General features: G+C 43.4%; 1 protein-coding gene and 1 long non-coding RNA gene across 4 annotated transcripts in view; one reads left to right on the top strand and one right to left on the bottom strand.

Annotated features, from left to right (window-relative positions):
• The first annotated feature begins 422 nt into the window (after positions 1 to 422).
• Positions 423 to 18,397, top strand: part of METTL9 (methyltransferase 9, His-X-His N1(pi)-histidine) — a 45,326-nt gene continuing 27,351 nt past the window's right edge. For 2 of the 3 annotated variants that reach the window (XM_027126667.1, XM_027126666.1), the window contains exons 1-2: positions 2,387 to 2,810; positions 13,794 to 13,984. In XM_027126667.1, the coding sequence (XP_026982468.1) occupies positions 2,643 to 2,810; positions 13,794 to 13,984 (359 nt within the window). In that variant the 5' untranslated portion in view covers positions 2,387 to 2,642. Of the gene's footprint in view, positions 488 to 2,386; positions 2,811 to 13,793; positions 13,985 to 18,397 lie in introns of those variants that run through there. The other variant, XM_027126668.1, reaches the window with a different exon arrangement.
• LOC113630787 (uncharacterized) lies at positions 1,331 to 2,299 on the bottom strand. Its single transcript, XR_003437086.1, has 2 exons — positions 2,170 to 2,299; positions 1,331 to 1,557 (listed from the first exon to the last, which is right to left on the bottom strand). It is a non-coding gene; the product is annotated as an uncharacterized LOC113630787 (long non-coding RNA).

Genomic DNA, 18,397 nt, shown 5'->3' with positions numbered 1-18,397 from the left:
CATGAGGGTGTCCTAATTTGTAGCTGATAAGAACAGTTACAACAAAAAGTGCCCTGCCTAGAGTTCTAGATAGGAAAGTGATCCATCCAGTCAAGATTTTGGGCCTGTGCACAGAGATGTGACCCAAGCTACACACCTGAGCCCTGGTCAGGAGGGCACTGAGCAGAGCCCAGCTTTTGAATATCACTGCATTTCAAAGCCACATTAGAAAGAATATTGGCTGCTATTTGGCTTTTTGTGTTATCTGTGCCTCTTCCCCTCTCTGTGATGGATAACTGAGGTTTTAATATACAGTAGTGACATACTAGTAGATGAAGGAAGGGGGCAGTCCCCAAGGGCAATCTGAACTTCTGCTTAGTATATTTACTCTTGCTGTTTTCCTTCCTCCTCATTTGTAATTCAAGAGGCTCTCTGAGAAGAGAGAGACAGCAAGGCTTCTTAGATGGATCAAAGGACGACAAGCTGGGATACCGGGTTCTATGAAAAGGTCTGCTATTGAATTTGTTCTGCTACCTTTAGGCACATCATTTGTTCACGCTGTGCTTTGGTTTCTTCCTGTGCTTGCTAAGAGTAAATAACATGTACTTGAATATTTTGTGATGATTATGGAGTATTTTAAATGCGTGAGTGATTTATTTTTCCAGGCCGCCTGCTCAGGTCTAAAGTGAAAGTCTGCTCCTTTGAGATGCTAGGCTTCGTGGTGGTCAACTGACCCCAAATCCTTTAGACGACAGCAGCCACCTAGTTGCTTCTTCTCAGCTCATCAGGCTTACTCTATAGTTGCCGGGCTTATCTTTTGGTCTCCTCTGTTTGCAGAAATGAAATATGTAATTTTATATGTTCATGCTGCTTTTACACTCCCCCACCCCACTCACCCCCTCGAAAAAGATGAAGGCTTTCTTTGGCACAGAGCTGCTTTATCTGTGACACTGATCCCAAGAGACAGTGGAGAGAGGTGACATGGCAAACAAACTGAATTATCTGAGCTTGTTACTATAGTTCCTTTTTGATGATTTGGGTCAGGACCACTAGAGGTTTGAACTAGATTTAGTAAGGTGCAGGCTCTTTGGGGTTTGGCAGGGAGAAGTCAGGGAATATACTGGAAACAGAACACAAAGTACCCTTCCCCTTTCCCCTCCCTGCCTTTTTGTTTGTTTGTTTGTTTGTTATAGCCTGTGTTACATTAGGCAACAAGATGCCCCTGTCAGCGAAAGGTGCCAAGCTGAGAGTCTTAGAAGCTAATAAAAATGTTTGTGGATAAGCAACAGTTTTGTTCCTCAGCAGTGGATCACCACGACGCTATTAAATAACAGTCTCTGAAGTGCACTAATGGAGTTAACAGAAAGGTTTCTTTTGTTTTGAACTAAAATACAGTGTATTACATTATTTCTAGTGAAGTTAAAAGCAGTTTCTAAACAAGCCTAGGAAGGTGTGAAGCTAAAGGACCCATGAAATATGTTACTCCTTAGTTGTAGCTTTGGTGGCAGCAGGAAGAACTTCAGACACAGGAACACAGTGTAACCTTTCAGTTTTGAAACGCTGCTAGGTCTTCCCGTTCTATAAATGATCAAAGAAACATTTGGGTAAATACTGCTCCCAAACCTTACTTGGCTTTAAGAGTGCTGGGTCCAACTTCCGTTTGTTAGTTCAAGGAAACAAGCAGCCAGGGACTCTAATTTGGGGTCTTCATTCTTGGACAGGGTCATCAACACACCAAAACATTACTTGCAGGTGCCCCAGCTGCAGCAACTTCCAACAAAGGCAGAGCTTTCCCCGATGCCTCTTAGAAACAGGGAGCCAGCAACCTGCCAGGCTTGGGGAACTGGGCGGAGAGGTGGGGAGGGATTGGTGGTAACTTTTCCCCCCTAGATTCCTGTCCGCTTTGCAGCCCCTGTGAAGCAGGGTGGAGGTCCTTGGGGTGGGGGTCTGGCTGGTCGGCTCTAAATGTAAATAGGAAGCCACGCAGCTCAGCAAGTAACAGTTAAGAAATGGCAGTCTCCATCTCTGGCAAGGACTTGGTCCAAGTGTCCGAAGGTACGAAAGGGATGAGGGTCACCCCCGGGTCAATCTGCACAACCTGGTGAAAGTCCCTCCGTGGTGGGGGCGTGAATGAGGGGCCCAGAGGCAAAGACTAAGGCGAGGAAAGACCAGAAGAACCGCGGACACTACCTTGGAGGGACGGGGAGGCTTCAGGTACCGCCTTGGAAATTATCTCCCCTGGCCCAAAAGTCTTAAAATCGTTTCCGCCATGATAAGGAGCCGCGACCAAACGGGAGGCGGGGACGCGCGCCACGCGGATGCGCGCTCCCTTTGTCCCACCTCCTGGCCGGCCCGCTCATTGGGAGGAGGGAGCGCGCTTCGGAGAGAACGCGCCGCAGCCGTGCGTACGTGGTCCGGGTGGAAACTGGAGCCGGCGGCGGCGGCGTTCCGGGGGCGGAGAGGACGGGGGAGGCGGGAAGGCTGCGCGCCGCCCGCTCCTCCCCACCCCCCGCCTCGGCCCTGAAGGGGCTGGATGGGCGAGTTGGGCGCGATGGCTCGATCCTGGGCGGCGGCAGCGGCGGCGGCGGCGGCTGGAGGCGGTGGCGCGTCCTCCTCCTTGCCCCGGCGCCGGCGGTGATCCGAGCGAGTGGCCGCGGCCCCCGATGAGACTGCTCGCGGGCTGGCTGTGTCTGAGCCTGGCGTCCGTGTGGCTGGTGCAGAGGATGTGGACCCTGCGGAGCCCGCTCACCCGCTCCCTGTACGTGAACATGACGAGCGGCCCCGGCGGGCCGGCGGCGGCCGCCGCGGGCGGCAGGAAGGAGAACCACCAGGTACTGGGCCGAACCCGGGCCCGGCGGGGCGGGGCCGTGGCGGCCGACCTTCCCGCGCTCAGCCTGGCTATTGTGCGGGGCGTCATGGCGAGAGGCCCCCCCGGGCCTCGCCCCGCCGCCCCGGCCTCTCACAAAGTTTCCCCCCGTCTTCCCGGCCGGGCGCTCGGTCCCGGCCCGGCGACTCCTTTTGTTCCGCGGCGCGGGCGGAGGACGGCCTCCCCTATCCCTCCCCGGCCCCGGCGTGCGCGGCCCGGAGCCCCGCATTGTTCCTGGGTCCCCGGCGGTGATTGCAGGCGCTCCGCCACCTCGGCGTCCGCTCCCGGCGGCGGGACGGAGGAACTTTGGGGTCGGCGCGTGGCGACTGGGACCCATCTGACACCAGGGCCTGAGAGCTAGATGATCGGACCAAACCCATTATCCCGGACAACCTTCATCAGCTCCGAGAATCACACCGAAAAGCCGGTGCCTCTTTTTGCCTGGTTGAATTTCTGAACGTACAAAAGGTCATAAAGAAATTTAACCGTGCTTCGTGAGCCATTTAACTCTCTGGGCTCGTTCCGGTGACATTTTCCCTAAGCACTTAAAAATGTGTTTGACAGGTCGTCACTCCCATCCTATCGAACCTTCCCCTGCTACTAAAGAGAGATCGCCTTTAAACTTTGATTTTGGTATCTGACTGCAGAGATGTGATAATAAGAAAGATGATGTAAGCTTCTACTGGAAGGGTTATTAGAACTGGGCAGGAGTGAATTCTTTAAAAAGTTGTAGTTGTGCACTGTGAACGATGGCGGTGTGGCTCGTTGGGTAGTCTTTTCATTAGCTTAGTTTTGTGCCACTTAAATATGTGCATTTGTAGTATTAAGAGTGAGATATTTCATATTTGACGGTAATGTAGTTGGCGGTTAACATGACTATTGCAAGGAGGCTTTTGAACTCTGCCAGAGTGTTCGTTTATAATAGCTAGCATTTGTAGTACATTTTGCCTTCCCAGAGAGCAGTAGCTAATTACTTCCCATCTTGTGTCTCATAATTTTCATAGTTTTCTCATTTTCCTATGTCATTTTTCTTGTTATGCCAGGTGTTCAGAGTTTACACCGAAGTTGATTTCATGTGTTCTAATGAAACTAAAGAATTATCTAAGGAGATAAGGCTATTCATTCAGACAAGTAGTATTTAGTTTTTCTTTAAAAAATATCTATAGTGGCCTTTTTCTATTTTTAAAGGAAATCATAAATTTCCATAAAATTTTTTAAAATTTATAATCCCACAGCTATTGCACTTTGTTAGGTAATCACTCCTATGATATTGTTAGGAGTGCACATAAAGTTAGTCGGTGATCTTAACTTGTAAACCACATTGTTTGCTACAGATTGATCAGTCAGTTTTAGAGTTGTACTGTAGTGATAATGTAGTTACCAAAATGTCATATATCTGTAAGGAACATGGATAATGGTGTAAAACAATGAATAGAAATGTCCTTTTTAACAGTTGGTAGAAATAAGTTTCTGGGTAGGATAAAAAGGAGGCTTATTTCCATTGACATGGAATTATGGTAGAGTCTCTTGGCTGTAGGTGTTTATTACAACGCTTGTGATTACCTCTATTGCAGTACACTTGATGTTTTCAGTGCTCAAAAAAGAAATAGACATATTATAAAACTGAAAAACTGTTTAAGTAACTTGATTTTTATGGGGCCTAGGTAGAACTATAGCTGTAGACATAGCCTCAGAATATGTCCTAGCAAGATATCTCTGAATGTCTTCTAATTGTGTACCTTTATCAAGTTGAATCTGCCAGGTTCTAAGGAAATGTAATACCTCATTTACTTCATTAGGCTTCTGAGATACTAAAGTATGTGTGTACGTGTGTACATGTGTGTGTTCTAACCAGTTGCACCTGACAGCTTGGCAGCTAATTTCTCTGAAGACTAATCTGGTGGTTTCTGAATATTAGGTGGGCAGGGGGAGATTGGCTCTTTTCCTTAGAACAATCAATCCAGACATTATTTTGAGTTGATACATGCACATTATGAAAATATTGTCCATGAATAAAGATTAAAATGAACAAAAGAAACATGTATAGAAACCACAGTGAAATAGGAGACTGTTCTCTCTGCAACGTGGCTGAGTTGATGATTTGTTACCTGCTTTATATTTCAGGATCCTGGGTTTGCCTTATAAAATTAGTTGCTTGTGAAGTAACTTAACCCTAAACGCTTTTCCTCCCTTCAAATTAATAGTTCATACTGGGTCTTCTGGTGTTCATTTGGGTATGTGGCTTCCATAGCCAGCCACATCTGGTTCTTTTGCAGTTGCATGAAAGTGGGGTTATGGATTTGATTGAACCATACTTAGCACAAGTTTTCCTTATGGTTATTATTATTATTTTTTTAAGTTTTATTTTTTTTTAATTTTATTTATTTTTTTGTGGTACGCGGGCCTCTCACTGTTTTGGCCTCTCCGGTTGCGGAGCACAGGCTCTGGACGCGCAGGCTCAGTGGCCATGGCTCACGGGATCTTCCCGGACTGGGGCACGAACCCGTGTCCCCTGCATCGGCAGGCGGACTCTCAACCACTGCACTACCAGGGAAGCCCTCCTTATGGTTATTTTGATTAAGAAGTTATGGTGGTAGATTCTGTGTTTAAGACAGACCTTGGGCAATGTTTGTTCTTTAAAAATAGCTATTTAGTTACTATAGCCTTGAGAGGCAAGGCTCCTTTGAGCTAAAGCAGCTCTAAAACTATAGTCGCAGCACCATTTTAATAACTCGGTTTGGTGTGCTAGCTTCAAAACTGGGATTTATGTTTCACTTTGGGAAATCGAGAAGCAAGGGAGGGCTTCTCTCAGAGTAGGGATGGATATGGCTTGCATGCCAAATTGGGCTCACTGACTTTTTTGTACAGACTGTGAAGTAAGAGTAGTTTTATACTTTTAAATGGTTGCAAAAAATATATAATCTTTTGTAATATGTGAAAATCTTTTTACATGAAATTCAAATTTCAGTATCCACAAATAAAGTTGTGTTAGAACAGAGCCACCAACTTTGTTTACCTATCATCTGTGAGAGCTTCCAGATACAATGGCACAGTTGCATGGTTGCTACTTTATGACCTACAAGCCTAGAATATTTACTGTCTGGCCCTTTACAGAAAAAAAAGTTTCCTCCAGAGAAAATTTCCAGCTTCCTTAATCAGCAGCACATTCTTTTTTTTTTAAGCAGCACATTCTTAATCACAGATTGCAAGGTGGGTAGTTTGACTTACTGGGAAGAAATTGAGGCAGACAGTGAGAAACTAGATATGTGACTTTTCAATATTGGCTGACCCGGAACTTACAAAGAAGATAACAGCAACAAAAACTTTGGATCTAGTCTTTTTGAGGCATTGCACCTAGTACTTAAAGTTAATGCAACTATTAAAGAGCTATTGAAACTCTTAAAGGACTCTTAGGCCCCACTAACTAGGTTCTTGATAATAACAGTTATTCAGCAGCTTCTCAATTGATGGAGTGAAAAAAGGATTTTTATCGAACTCCTTGGAGCCAGGCCAGGACTATTTCTGCAGGTGACATACTGCAAGGTTTTTTTTTAAAAGCACAGATAACATTATCGCGAGTTAATAAGGTGTGACATAAAATTGCAAATATGTGTATATCTGACATTTTATTTTTTCACCTTCTTATATAAACTTGAACTGTGCTTTGCCATAAGCAGTGGTGGATTTAAGATAGAATTGAAATGATTTGGATTTTTTTCCAAATGAAAAAACACTTGGACATCACAGCGAAAGATCAAAGGTTATGCTAAAGGACAGATTCTGTCTGCTGCCCCTCACTCCCCAGTTACCTTATGGAGGTGGACCCAAGTCAGGCATGAGTTATCAGTGCTCAGTGGGGCCAGTCAGCTAGCCAGACAGACACTGATGGATAGGTTCGTGTCCTCCTCTGAGCTGCCTTTGAAAGTCTGGAGGCCTTTGCAGCCGAATACCAAAGAGATTTTGAAAAGGGTTTCTTCCTTCCTTATAACCTGTGTTGAAACCCTAAACAAGTGTTTGCTTCAGTTTTACAGAACACGGGGATGCTCTGTTCTTCTGGATATACCAGAGGCCTTTATGTTCCCCTCTGAAGGTGCCCTAGGGGACCCAGGTACTTCCAGTAAAAGAGTTTTTTAGACCCTCTGAAGCGTGGTTAAAATCTTAGGATTGTAAAATACAAACAGTGAGTGAGTATTTGAAATGAAGATTGCCAGTAATTTATTCATTACATCAGAGCTGAAGCAATTTAATCTAATCTGTATAAGTTGTTTCCCTCCATGGACGTGAAGGTGTCTTGTTACTCTGCACTTTGAAATCTCACATAAAGAGGTTGTTGGTTTAGGTTTGTGTCATTTGTAGAAAAAGAATGAATGATTTGAATATCTCCTCCTAAGCTGTACTTATACACAAGGTGTCAATGATTAAACGTCTGGACTGACATGATTGCATTGTAGAACTGAGAATGTGATTTTTGAATCCTTAGCTGTCGAGGTCAATGTCGTCAGGCTTGGTCTTACCACCTGCTGTAGTAGAAAAGATTCTGCTGGACCCTGTCAGTGGAGCCTTTCTGGTTGTTTTTAGTGGTACTGAATATCTCAGGTCTTTGCTTACTCATTTCTTTTGAGAATGGCTGGGTGCCCAGACCTACAGTGTGGTTTTTGGGCATTCCTTTGAACTTCAGTTCTCTGACTGGCTTTTGTGGACCTTGGACAGGAAGGGAAAGAAAATCAAGTTATTTTGCTTCTATTAAGTGTCAGGTACTTTAAATATATTATCCTCTGTAATCCTCAAAACAACTCTTGGATGTGGTATATCCCCATTTTACAGACAGAAGATTGAGGCTGAGCAATGAAACTTGCCCAAGAGCACGGTTAATAGATGGCAGAGTTGGATTTTGAAACCCTGCTCTGTCTGGTTTCAAGGCCCAGGCTTTTCCCACTGTTTCATGGTGTCTCTCCTAGGAATCCTTGTTGTCTGAGGGGCTGTGAAAGTAGACTGCCTTCTTAATGGCAGACTGTCCCCATTCTAGTGGACGTCTGTGTAGACATTGAAATTATGTAGCTGAGTACAAAAACCAAGTTGTTCTTGCAGTTTGTGAGTTAGATAAAGATGGGACAAGCGCTTGAAGTTCTGGCTTTCATCCAGTTTGTGCATGCTTAGGTCAAGTTTAACATTGAAAAAAAAAAATCTTACCTGTGGTGTCTTTCTTGTGACACCAGCCAATTCTCTGACACTAACTAGGTGTTCTACAATTCACTTCTGTTTGACACTACCCGGAGTTAATAGCCCAGAGACTTAAGGGCTCCTTCCTGCAAGACTGCCCTCACTTCACATGTCAGCTACAAGTTGAGGGTCCACAGTCTACCCATGCTTCTGTCGGACTTGTTTATAAACTCTGTGGTTTCCACAACCCCCATCAGGTTAAATAACTTGCTGAAATGACTCACAGAGCTTAGGAAAACACTTTACTTCTGCTTATGGTTTATTATAGAGGATACAGCTCAGGAACAGCCAAGTGGAACAGATGCATAGGGCAAGGGGTTGGGGGTTGGAGAGGGTGGCACAGAGCCTCCGTGCCCTGTCCAGGTAAGCCACCCTCCCAGCGTATCGATGTGTTCAGCCACCTGGAAGCACCCAGAACCCTGTCTTTTAGAAGTTTTGTGGAGGTTTCATTACCAAGGCATGACTGATGAAATCTTCGGCCTTTGGTCAGTGAACTCCATCTCCAGCTTCTCTCCCCTCCCTGGATGTTAGTGGTGGGGCGGAAAGTTCCACCCTGCCCTCCCGGTCATCTCGTGAGCATACAAAAGGTGTTTTATCACTCCTGAGTTTCTCTAAGGTTTTTAGGAGCTCTGTGCTGGGAACTGGCGATAAATACCAAATATTTATTTTTTATTAAAATCAGGAAGTTGGTTTTTTAAAATAACTTTCTAATTCTAATTTTACTAATGTGCGCAAGTCCTTTGTATTTTGGAAGAAAAGACTGTTATATCATATGCCACGTGTTTGACTAGTTGAGGAACTCAAAAAAATAATTTCAGAAAAACTTTTAACTGTATCCCTCAGTCTGATAAGCAGATATAATTTTATAGGGAAATTGCATTTCTACTTTAAAGGAACGATTCATCAAACAAGGTTATATAAAGATGAGGAGATTTCCATGGCCTTAATGAAATCTCTAAGACATGACTTAACACTTCCTTATGTTGACTAGCTGGTACCCTGTCATGTCTACCTGATTTGGCCATTTATTGTTTGGCTAATTATTAGTATCTCTACAGTCTTGTTGCTAGTAGGGAGAACATTGCTATTTACTGTAACCTCTTTCAGAAGATGTTATGTTTAGTTATCACATCCTATTTCACACTTGGCATCAGCAGATGACTGCATGGCATAACTCTGGCTTGATTAGACTTTGTTATTTCAAAGATTTCCTTACTTATTTCCATTGAACAAAACTCAAGCAAACTTTAAAGGGAGATGCTAGCTCATAAGATGCTTTTTCAGACACTGTGGTCTCCAGCTGAGGAGTACAGCCCTACAGTAGGGCTGGCACACAGTCCTTCCAATGTGAACCTTTAACAGGCAGGATACTTTGTTCTTGCCTGTGCACATTTGTCTCTGTAGTCTTTGAGGAGCACACGTTCAAAGAACTCACCTGCTTGAACATGTGCAGAAGCCTACAGACAGGCCACTTAGTGAGAGCTCATTAAAGCTTTTCATTTAAGCTGGGTTGTCTGGAGAGAGGTAACTCCAGGGGCACTGCCACATGGTTGCCTGGGCTCCTGCACTGACTTTCTGTCAACATCTTAAGGGCAAGGTGACTACGTATTTAAGGCCTGAAGGTCCTGGCCAAGATCACGATGACATTACTTGTTTCTCTGGGTTTCTGATTTTTTCCCTCCTCTGGAATGTAAGTTCCTGGAGGCCAGTGAGTCCATCTTTAATTTTCCCTAGACCACTTTTGAGCTGGGATGGTTAGGAAATGCTAATGAGATTTTCTGGGTAAGCCCATTTAGGGGTTCTTAAGCAGTGGTGATTTTGTACCTTCAGGGACACTTGGCAATGTCTGGGACATTTTGGGTTGTCATAACTGGAGGGTGCTACTCGCATCTGCTGGGTACTTGCTAAGGATGCTGCTAAACAGCCTACAGTGCACCAGGCAGCCCCCATAACAAGGATTGTCCAGCTCCAAATGTCAATAGTGCGGAGGCTGAGAAGCCCTGGCCTGGTGTAGTTTAGTCGCTGTCTAGATCGGATTACCTTTAGACACCTTTAGTCAGTCTAACTGGCCAGAATAGTTCTGCTTTCTCAGACAGATACACTGGGTAGCCTGAAGCAAAGAGAAGCTTCTTTGAAAGAAACTCATAAAAAAACCACATGCACCTAGAACAGGAGCTTGAATCAGCTGGGAGTGCTCAGAAACCCCAGGCTTCCTATTCATTCAGGAGCTATAAGGTGGGAAATGAAATGTGCTCTGCCAGGTGCCTGGTACAAGGTAGGCACTCGGTGTGTTCCTTCATTGCTTGCTCTGCTAATGCAGTTTTGTGGTGGGTGGGTAGCTTAACTACTATTTACAGAATTGGGTTTAAGCAAGGCCTTGCAAAAACCTTGAAGTTTTAGAAATTGATGAAACCCAGTGACGCCTGTCTCCATGGTTATCCTTGTGTTCTCTCCAGGATTTTACTAGAAACTCTAAATTTTATCTGGTAGACTGCCTGTGATTTTTAACAATAATTGTTAAACAGATGAGCATTTATTGTTCATCCGTATCTGTGCCAGTCACTGAAGTCAGTCATTGTCCCTGACCTTTTATGGCGCTTTCTGTCTACTGGGAAGATAGACACCGGACATGCAATTATGTACAGGTGTTCAGTTCAGTGGTTATAAATGTTACTGAGGAGACTTGGGAGATGTGAGAGAGTATTAGAACAGGGGATCCATCCTAGTCTGGAAGTTCAAGGGAAACTTCCTTGAAGAAATATTTAGGCTTAGGTCAGTTGGGGTGGTGGGAAATGTAGGAGACAGCGAATACCATGCGAAACAGCCTTGGGAAAGGAGCCTCCCAGGAAAAGAAAGAAGGGTACGGTGTTGTGACATAGTGAGTGGCTGGGTGTTATGGATTGGTAGGGAGTGTCGTGAGGTGAGGCTGTGGACACAGAATGGACAATCCTGTAGGGCCTTGTAAGCCATATTAAGTATTTTGGATATTAAGACTTCTCTGAAGCAGGGTATTGACATGATTAGATTTGCATTTGAAATTTGCATTTTTAAAGAGATATGCTTGACCACTTAAGTTTTCTAAGTGTACAATTCAGTGCTTATTAGTATAGTCACAAAGGTGTACAACCATCCTCACTTTCTAATTTTAGAACATTTTCATCACTTGATACAGAAACCCCATATTCATTAGCAGACACTCCCCATTGCCTCCTCTCCCCAAACCTTTGGTAACCGTGATCTACTTTCTACTTTCTGTCTCTGGACCTGCCTATTCTGGACAATTCATGTAAATGAAATCATGTAATTTGTGGCCTTTTGTGACTGACTTATTTCACTTAGCATAATATTCATAGTTCATGTTGTCTCGTGAATCAGTACCTCATTCCTTTTTATGGCTGAAATAATATTCCGTTGTATGGATCAATCACATGTTGGTTATCCATTCGTCAGTTGATGGACATTGGGGTTGTTTCCACTTTTTGGTAGTTATGAATAATGCTGCTATGGAATTGACATTAGTATCATACAGATGGTCAGGAGGAACATGGAATTCAACCTTCATCTTTAAAGAGAAGGGCATGACTCCTTTTTATTCTGTAGCACAGTCTTTTCAGTAAGCATTTTCTTTTCTGAAAGATTTGTATGGCAGTAAAGATTCAACCACATGTGTTAATGTTGATGAATTGAGAGAAATGCTGTTAAAAACTTGAGTTTTGGGGAGCACTTGAAAGCATTATTTGCAGTTAATGGTGCCAATTCTTGCTTAGTTCTGGAAGTCAGAGTCTGTTATTGTTCTGGTTGTCCATTTACAAGTGGATGCCAAAGAATTCTTAGCTCCTCTGTTCCACTTGAATGACTTCTTGTCCACGTTAATAGAATGTACCTGATTGCCTATTACCAAGGTGATGGCTTTCATCTTGATTAGTCATTTCAGAGAATTAAGAGAAAATAAAAGTTAGAATGGCCTCAGTATTACAGAGTTCAGAATGTGAACCAGGAGGTCAGGCATATAATAAAAAATGGTTTATGACCTGCACTGGGGCATAACTTCAGGCACAATGAGTGTTAAGAATTAGTTAATGATTAAGCATGAACGTTTTCAGACCAAGGAAAAAAGTGTAGGCAGTGAATGTAAGAAGCTTCAAAGCTTATCATGTAGAGTGGGAAAAATAAAAATAGTATCAAGCTGAAGCAGTTTTGGTAAAAGTGTTTAATGGTAAATTAACACAAATCAGTCAACAATTGGAAAGATTTGGTTTATCAAGTCAGGGCACAGAGTTCGTAAAAAGATTAGTTAATCTTTGAAATCTTAATGTGCCTGTCTGCTTCTTTGTATTGGTTTATAACTGGTTCCTTTCAATGTTAGTGTTGGGAATATTACCCAAAATTTCATTCAATATTTAGCAAGCTTAGGATGACTGTAAAATTGGTCCATCAATTGTGCAAGCAGTTACAGGACACCTACTGCTGATGAATGGTCGTGTTTGTTAGGGGGAAGCAGGTTACTTTTGGCTACTCATGGGGAGAAATTGATTGTTTCTTAGTGGATAACAGATTAATAGTAACTGGTCTACTCTGCAGTTTCATCATGGTACTTAATGGACTTACGTTTATTTATCAGGCCATGTCAGAGGACTTTATCTCACGGCTATTATTATTACAGTAGTCTCATGTGTCTGGTCCTATATTGAGGATTGGCCTGCATTAACTTGCTTAATCCTCTAAGTAACCTACCAGGATAGATAGAAACCAGTGACATCTCTAGTCTACAGATGAATTTACAGAGGCTCAGAGATTAAGTGACTTGTGTGAGCTCGTACACAGGAATGGCTGAGCCAGGACTTGATGATGAGCTCACTCTAGAGCTGCGGCGCCCTGCAGGCTGCTTACCCCCTTCTCTGGTATACTAACGCTAGATGAAAACGGGACACATTTATCACGGAAGATTACATTTCATCCACAGTTGAGGTTCTTGAATTTTGTTCTAAAAGTGTGTTCTGGTTAGAGCCTATTCCTAGAAATCTGGTTCTTAGCATGTTATTACTTTGTCTTCTCATTGGTTGCATGTGACCTTAAGTAACTTCTTAATCTTTCTCAAACATACTTGGCTCCTGTCTAGTAGAATGTTATGTGACCTGGTAAAGCGCACCTCAGTGTTCCTAAAGGTCCCTATTTAGCCCACAAGAAGAAGCGCAGCTTAATCTGGTCACTGGAATATTAAATTCTGCTGTTCCTCCTCCGCTTACTTGATTTGTCTGGTGGTTTCGAGTTAAATCATTGCATTGAGTGACTGTTTTCTTATCTAAAAACAAGGTTAATGTTGGTAGTTATTGCCTTATGTTGAACCCCAGTGAAGGAGAGGCCAACAGTTTTCCTAATCTTGGGGTTCAGGGGGATATGGTGACAGAGTTTTGGGCCAGGAGTCAGAGCACTTGGACGGTGGCCTGGCTCTGTCACTTACTGAGCTGCATGACTCGGAAGCCTCTTCACCCTTCCCCCACTCTTCTCTGCGTACCCTGAAGGTAATGAGAATTAAACCAGGAATTATGTATGAGGAAATACTTTATACCTTATAGGTCATATAAGAGATGATGATTATTCTTAAAGTGCCATGAGATTATAACATTTGGAAATCTTAGATTTAATTTCGTCTTCTATTTTTTGTTTTTGGACTTCTTAGATGACGCTTCAGTTGTATGTTTTCATTTTTTTTCTTCTTTCTTTTTAGTGGTATGCGTGCAACAGAGAGAAATTATGTGAATCACTCCAGGCTGTCTTTGTTCAGAGTTACCTTGATCAAGGAACACAGATCTTCTTAAACAACAGCATTGAGAAATCGGGCTGGCTGTTTATCCAATTATATCACTCTTTTGTGTCATCTGTTTTTAGCCTGTTTATGTCTAGAACGTCTATCAATGGGTAAGTGAATCTTGGATACTTTTTTCTTTATCCTTAGGTCTAAAAAAAGAAAAGGAAAACGAAAAGTTACCTTGTTGAGATGTTGACCACCTCTACAGCTACAACACTTCTAGTCAGAATCCTTGGCCCAGTGTCTCAGCCTCTGCAATTATGCTTTTAAAATTCACTGTAACTTGATCTTGATAAACAGCCTCATTGGTCTGTATTTCTGTGATGGGAATCACAGTGCTTCCCACTTTGATGTGCACAGGAATCACCTGGGTATCTGGTTAAAAGGCAGATTCTGAGTCAGTAGGTCTGGGGTGGGACCAGAGATTTTGCATTTTTAACGTGTTCCAGGTGATGCCTATGCTGATCTATTAGAGAGGAGCAAGATGGTTGGAACCATCTTAACATAGGCTGAAAAGTAAGATCTTTGCCTTAAGCACACTTCCCAGGAGCAAGTTTTTTTGGGAAGGATCTAATTCAGCCCAGCAGTGGATGGTGGCTTGTTCGAGTGAAGGGTTCTCCATCTGTTCTTTCTTTCTTTCTTTTTAAAAATATTTATTTATTTATTTCGTTGTGCTGGGTCTTAGTTGCAGCAGGCGGGCTCCTTAGTTGTGGCACGTGGGCTTCTTAGTTGTAGCATGTGGGCTCTTAGTTGCGGCATGCATGTGGGATCTAGTTCCCTGACCAGGGATCAAACCCAGGCCCCCTGCATTGGGAGTGTGGAGTCTTAACCATTGTGCCACCAGGGAAGTCCCTCCATCTATTCTTACATAATGTTTAGACTCACCAGAATTTTGTAAACATTGTGGAATTCTCTATCCCTAGAGTGGTTCTCTCATATAAGTCTATGGAAGAAGCTTTAGGAATATTTTTATCCTTTCTTGGCCAAATTTTCAGACACCGCAAAGCCTAAGAATCCAGAACTCCAAAGAGAAAAGCAGCAGGGCTCAGTGCTTGAAAAGCCTGTTGGACCACTTGAAGCCACTGGCTGGGCCCACTTTTTCTTCCCTTGAGGTTTGGAGCCAGCTTCTACTGAATGTCTGGATCCCCAGTCTATCATCTGGTCCTTAAATATGTTTTCAGGAACCATGAGCCGTTTCTCAAGATTTCTTCATTGTTTATATGAAATTGCCTTAAATTTGCTTTAGCAAACAGTTGTTATTTTTGTATTGGTAGTTGAGTTTAAACAACTTGGTCTGACATTTTGTTTCTAAAATTCACGGCATTGAATTTCTGTTCTGTACCATTTATTTTTTCGCTGGGAAAGCAGACAAGTCACCGCAGCAGTGATTTTTAACCTTTTGGGGGCCCTGTACCTCTTTGAAAGTGATATAAAGTAAAAATTCTCTCTTCAAATAGTCCTTACATTCAGCATTTTGCATATAATTTAGGGAGATTTCAAACTCTAAACCGCTTCCCCCTACCTCTACCCTGTTCGCCCCTGGTTAAAATTCTCTGCTCTGGGATTTCACAGTTCGGTCAAAGGGGCAATAAGATTAATAAATCCGTTTTGGCTTATCTTATCCACAGCTCTTCTGCTTTTCTTTTTTAAATAACCCTCATCCCCACCCCTTCATCCCCCCTTGGCACCCCTCTCCCCCAACAAAACAAAAACATCTCTTGCCCTGTGTCCTATTCTCAGCTGGAAACTTAACTTTGAGCCCATTGGGAATTTCCGTCTATGGCAATGGAAGCTTATTACCACAAGTGGCTGTCTCTTATAGAAATAATTACTATGGTAACCTTTTTTTAAAGAATATTTATTTATTTTATTTATTTTGTGGGTTTTTTTGGCTGCGTTGGGTCTTAGTTGCGGCATGCGGGATCTTTGTTGCGGAATGCGAGATCTTTTCCATGCGGTGCATGGGCTCTTTGTTGAGGCTTGCGGGCTTCTCTCTAGTTGTGGCGTGCGGGTTTTCTCTCTCTGGTCGTGGCACGTGGGCTCCAGAGGCCGTGGGCACTGTAGTTTGTGGCACCCAGGCTCTCGCATTAAGGTGTGCGAGCTCAGTAGTTGTGGCTCGTGGGGTTAGTTGCCCCGCGGCATGTGGGATCTTAGTTCCCCGACCAGGGATCGAGCCGTGTCCCCTGCATTGGAAGGCAGATTCTTTACCACTGGACCACCGGGGAAGTCCCTATGGTAACCTTCTTGAATTAAAAAGATAAGGTACTTATCGACGTCCTTTACTGGGAAGGGGAAGACCAAGTAAGGAGAGACTTGATAGCTGTTTTCAGAGTTTATTTTATAAGGAAGATATTTGTAAGGAGGTTTATCTCCTCTGTAGACTTTAAATCTAGAGAGAACTTAGAGAACGTAGGATTTTTTTTGCGCGCACACACACACACACACACACCCCCCAAAAAAATACATCGATATCACTAACTTTGGGAGTTAAAGACAAATTAGAGAGCCATACCTCTCCGTGGTATGTGTTTGCTGGAAACCTTGTACTGAGCAAAAGTCAGTGTCTTGGTATTTTAAGTAGGATAATTCTTCATTGTGTGGGACTGTCCCACACATTGCAGGAAGTCTGACTTTTCTGACCTTGCCCTCTAAGTGACAGTAGCACCCTCAAGTAATTGTGACCACCCCAAACTCTTCCCACCTACTCCCAGGGCCCCTAGACACCAAAATTCATCTAGGCTCGATGAATTTAGATTTTTTTTTCTTTTGGCAGTTTAAATCTTTTTGTGTAGCCTCTGTTGCTCATGATCTTTGGAAATAGGACAATGCTTCTCTCTCTCGTGCCTTTCACCCTGAGCTCTGACCTCAGATGACCTCTAGCTCTAGAATTTTATGATTATCAGGTCAAGGGTCCTTAGACTCCAAAGAGATGGCTAGGGAAGCCTGTTATTTTAAAACTGGGAACGTTTAAGCCATGGAACTGTTTTGCAACTTACCTTTGGTCCTATGGCAAGTTAGCACCAGCATTTGAAACATGTACCCCCAAGCCTGTGACCTCTCTTAGCTCTTGTTCTGACTCTGGCTCCCATGTGAAATTTTGTATAGCTCTTTCAGGAAGTTCAGCTCCTTTTCTCAGATTTCTTTTTCAGCCTGTTTTCCCACTGGAAGATAGGAACAATTGAGGATTAAAAACAACTTGTCTTTTAGGAGATGTTTTCTCTGGGAGCTAGTTGTATTGGGTGAAAGTCTCTGAGGGTCCCCCCCACCCCATTTTTTAGCATTTCTGTAGGGCAGAAGATTTACTGCAAATATATTGTTAGATTTGGTTGACCTCTTCTAAGGGAAAGGGGAGGAGGAGTTTGTTATATGAGCTCCATATTTTAATTTTTTCCTGAAACTGGTCTTACCAGGAACACCCAGTTGCACACGTCCTTCCAGTCACTGTGTAACAAACATATTGCACCTTAGGATTATTTCCAGAAAGCAGCAGTATGGTACAGATTTCCCTGCCATTTCCTAGACCAGTGGTTTTCAGGCTTTTCCAGGGTCTGAAGAGGAAGCGCCTCAGGAGCTGCTTCAGGCTGCAGAGAAAGGCCCAGGAGTGGGCTGGCAGCAGCGCTGAGGCTCTCAACCTCATTTCAGCAGCAGTTCTCCTGTTACATTTTACATTGTCCATGAGTAACGTCTGCTTCATTTAAAGAAACGGTTCTGCTGCTTAAAGGAAGTTTGAGAATCCCTGCCCTAGACAGACTGGGATTTGAGAGCTAGAAAGCAAGTTCTAAATAGGGAGTGCATTTTATTTCTCAAGATGATGCTTCCTCAGGACTTGGTTTGATGTGTAGCTGCTTTTAGGAGAGCTCTCTTTGATCTCCATTTTAACTCCTCTTTTTTCAAAGGCATTACTATGTTTTAGATGTTTTTTAGGATTTTTAGAAATAATAGGACCCAGCCAATTGTATAACATACAAACTGACACAAGTATGAATCTACTTTTTAAATGCAGATTAACGGATATCACAAGGACCACTCTTCCTCTTTTCTCTAGTGTCTCTTAAAAATCTAATACCTAGAGCTATTTTTTATACTCATTGTTCAGTTTCATATTCTAAATGGCTTTTTTCCCCTATTTTCTTTTTCTGCTTAGTGTTATTGGCTAGTGTTGTGGTCTGATCCTGTTGGCCTGTCATTTTTTTAAACCGATATACATGTTTTCTATTACTCCTTCCATCTTTCCTTCCTATTTTGACTTAAATTCTTCACATTCATCTTTTTTTTTTTTTTCTTTGCGGTACACGGGCCTCTCACCATTGTGGCCTCTCCCATCGCGGAGCACAGGCTCCGGATGCGCAGGCTCAGCGGCCATGGCTCACGGGCCCAGCCGCTCCGCGGCATGTGGGATCTCCCCGGACCGGGGCACGAACCCGTGTCCGCTGCATCGTCAGGCGGACTCTCAACCACTGCGCCACCAGGGAAGCCCCACATTCATCTTTTAATTTCTTATATATTTTTTCTTCCCTTCCCAC

This window comes from Aethalodelphis obliquidens, unplaced genomic scaffold (assembly GCF_003676395.1).
Source record: "Aethalodelphis obliquidens isolate GAN/ISIS:26980383/991018 unplaced genomic scaffold, ASM367639v1 scaffold30, whole genome shotgun sequence".
Lineage (NCBI taxonomy): Eukaryota > Metazoa > Chordata > Mammalia > Artiodactyla > Delphinidae > Aethalodelphis > Aethalodelphis obliquidens.
This window is presented reverse-complemented; position numbering and strand designations above follow the sequence as displayed.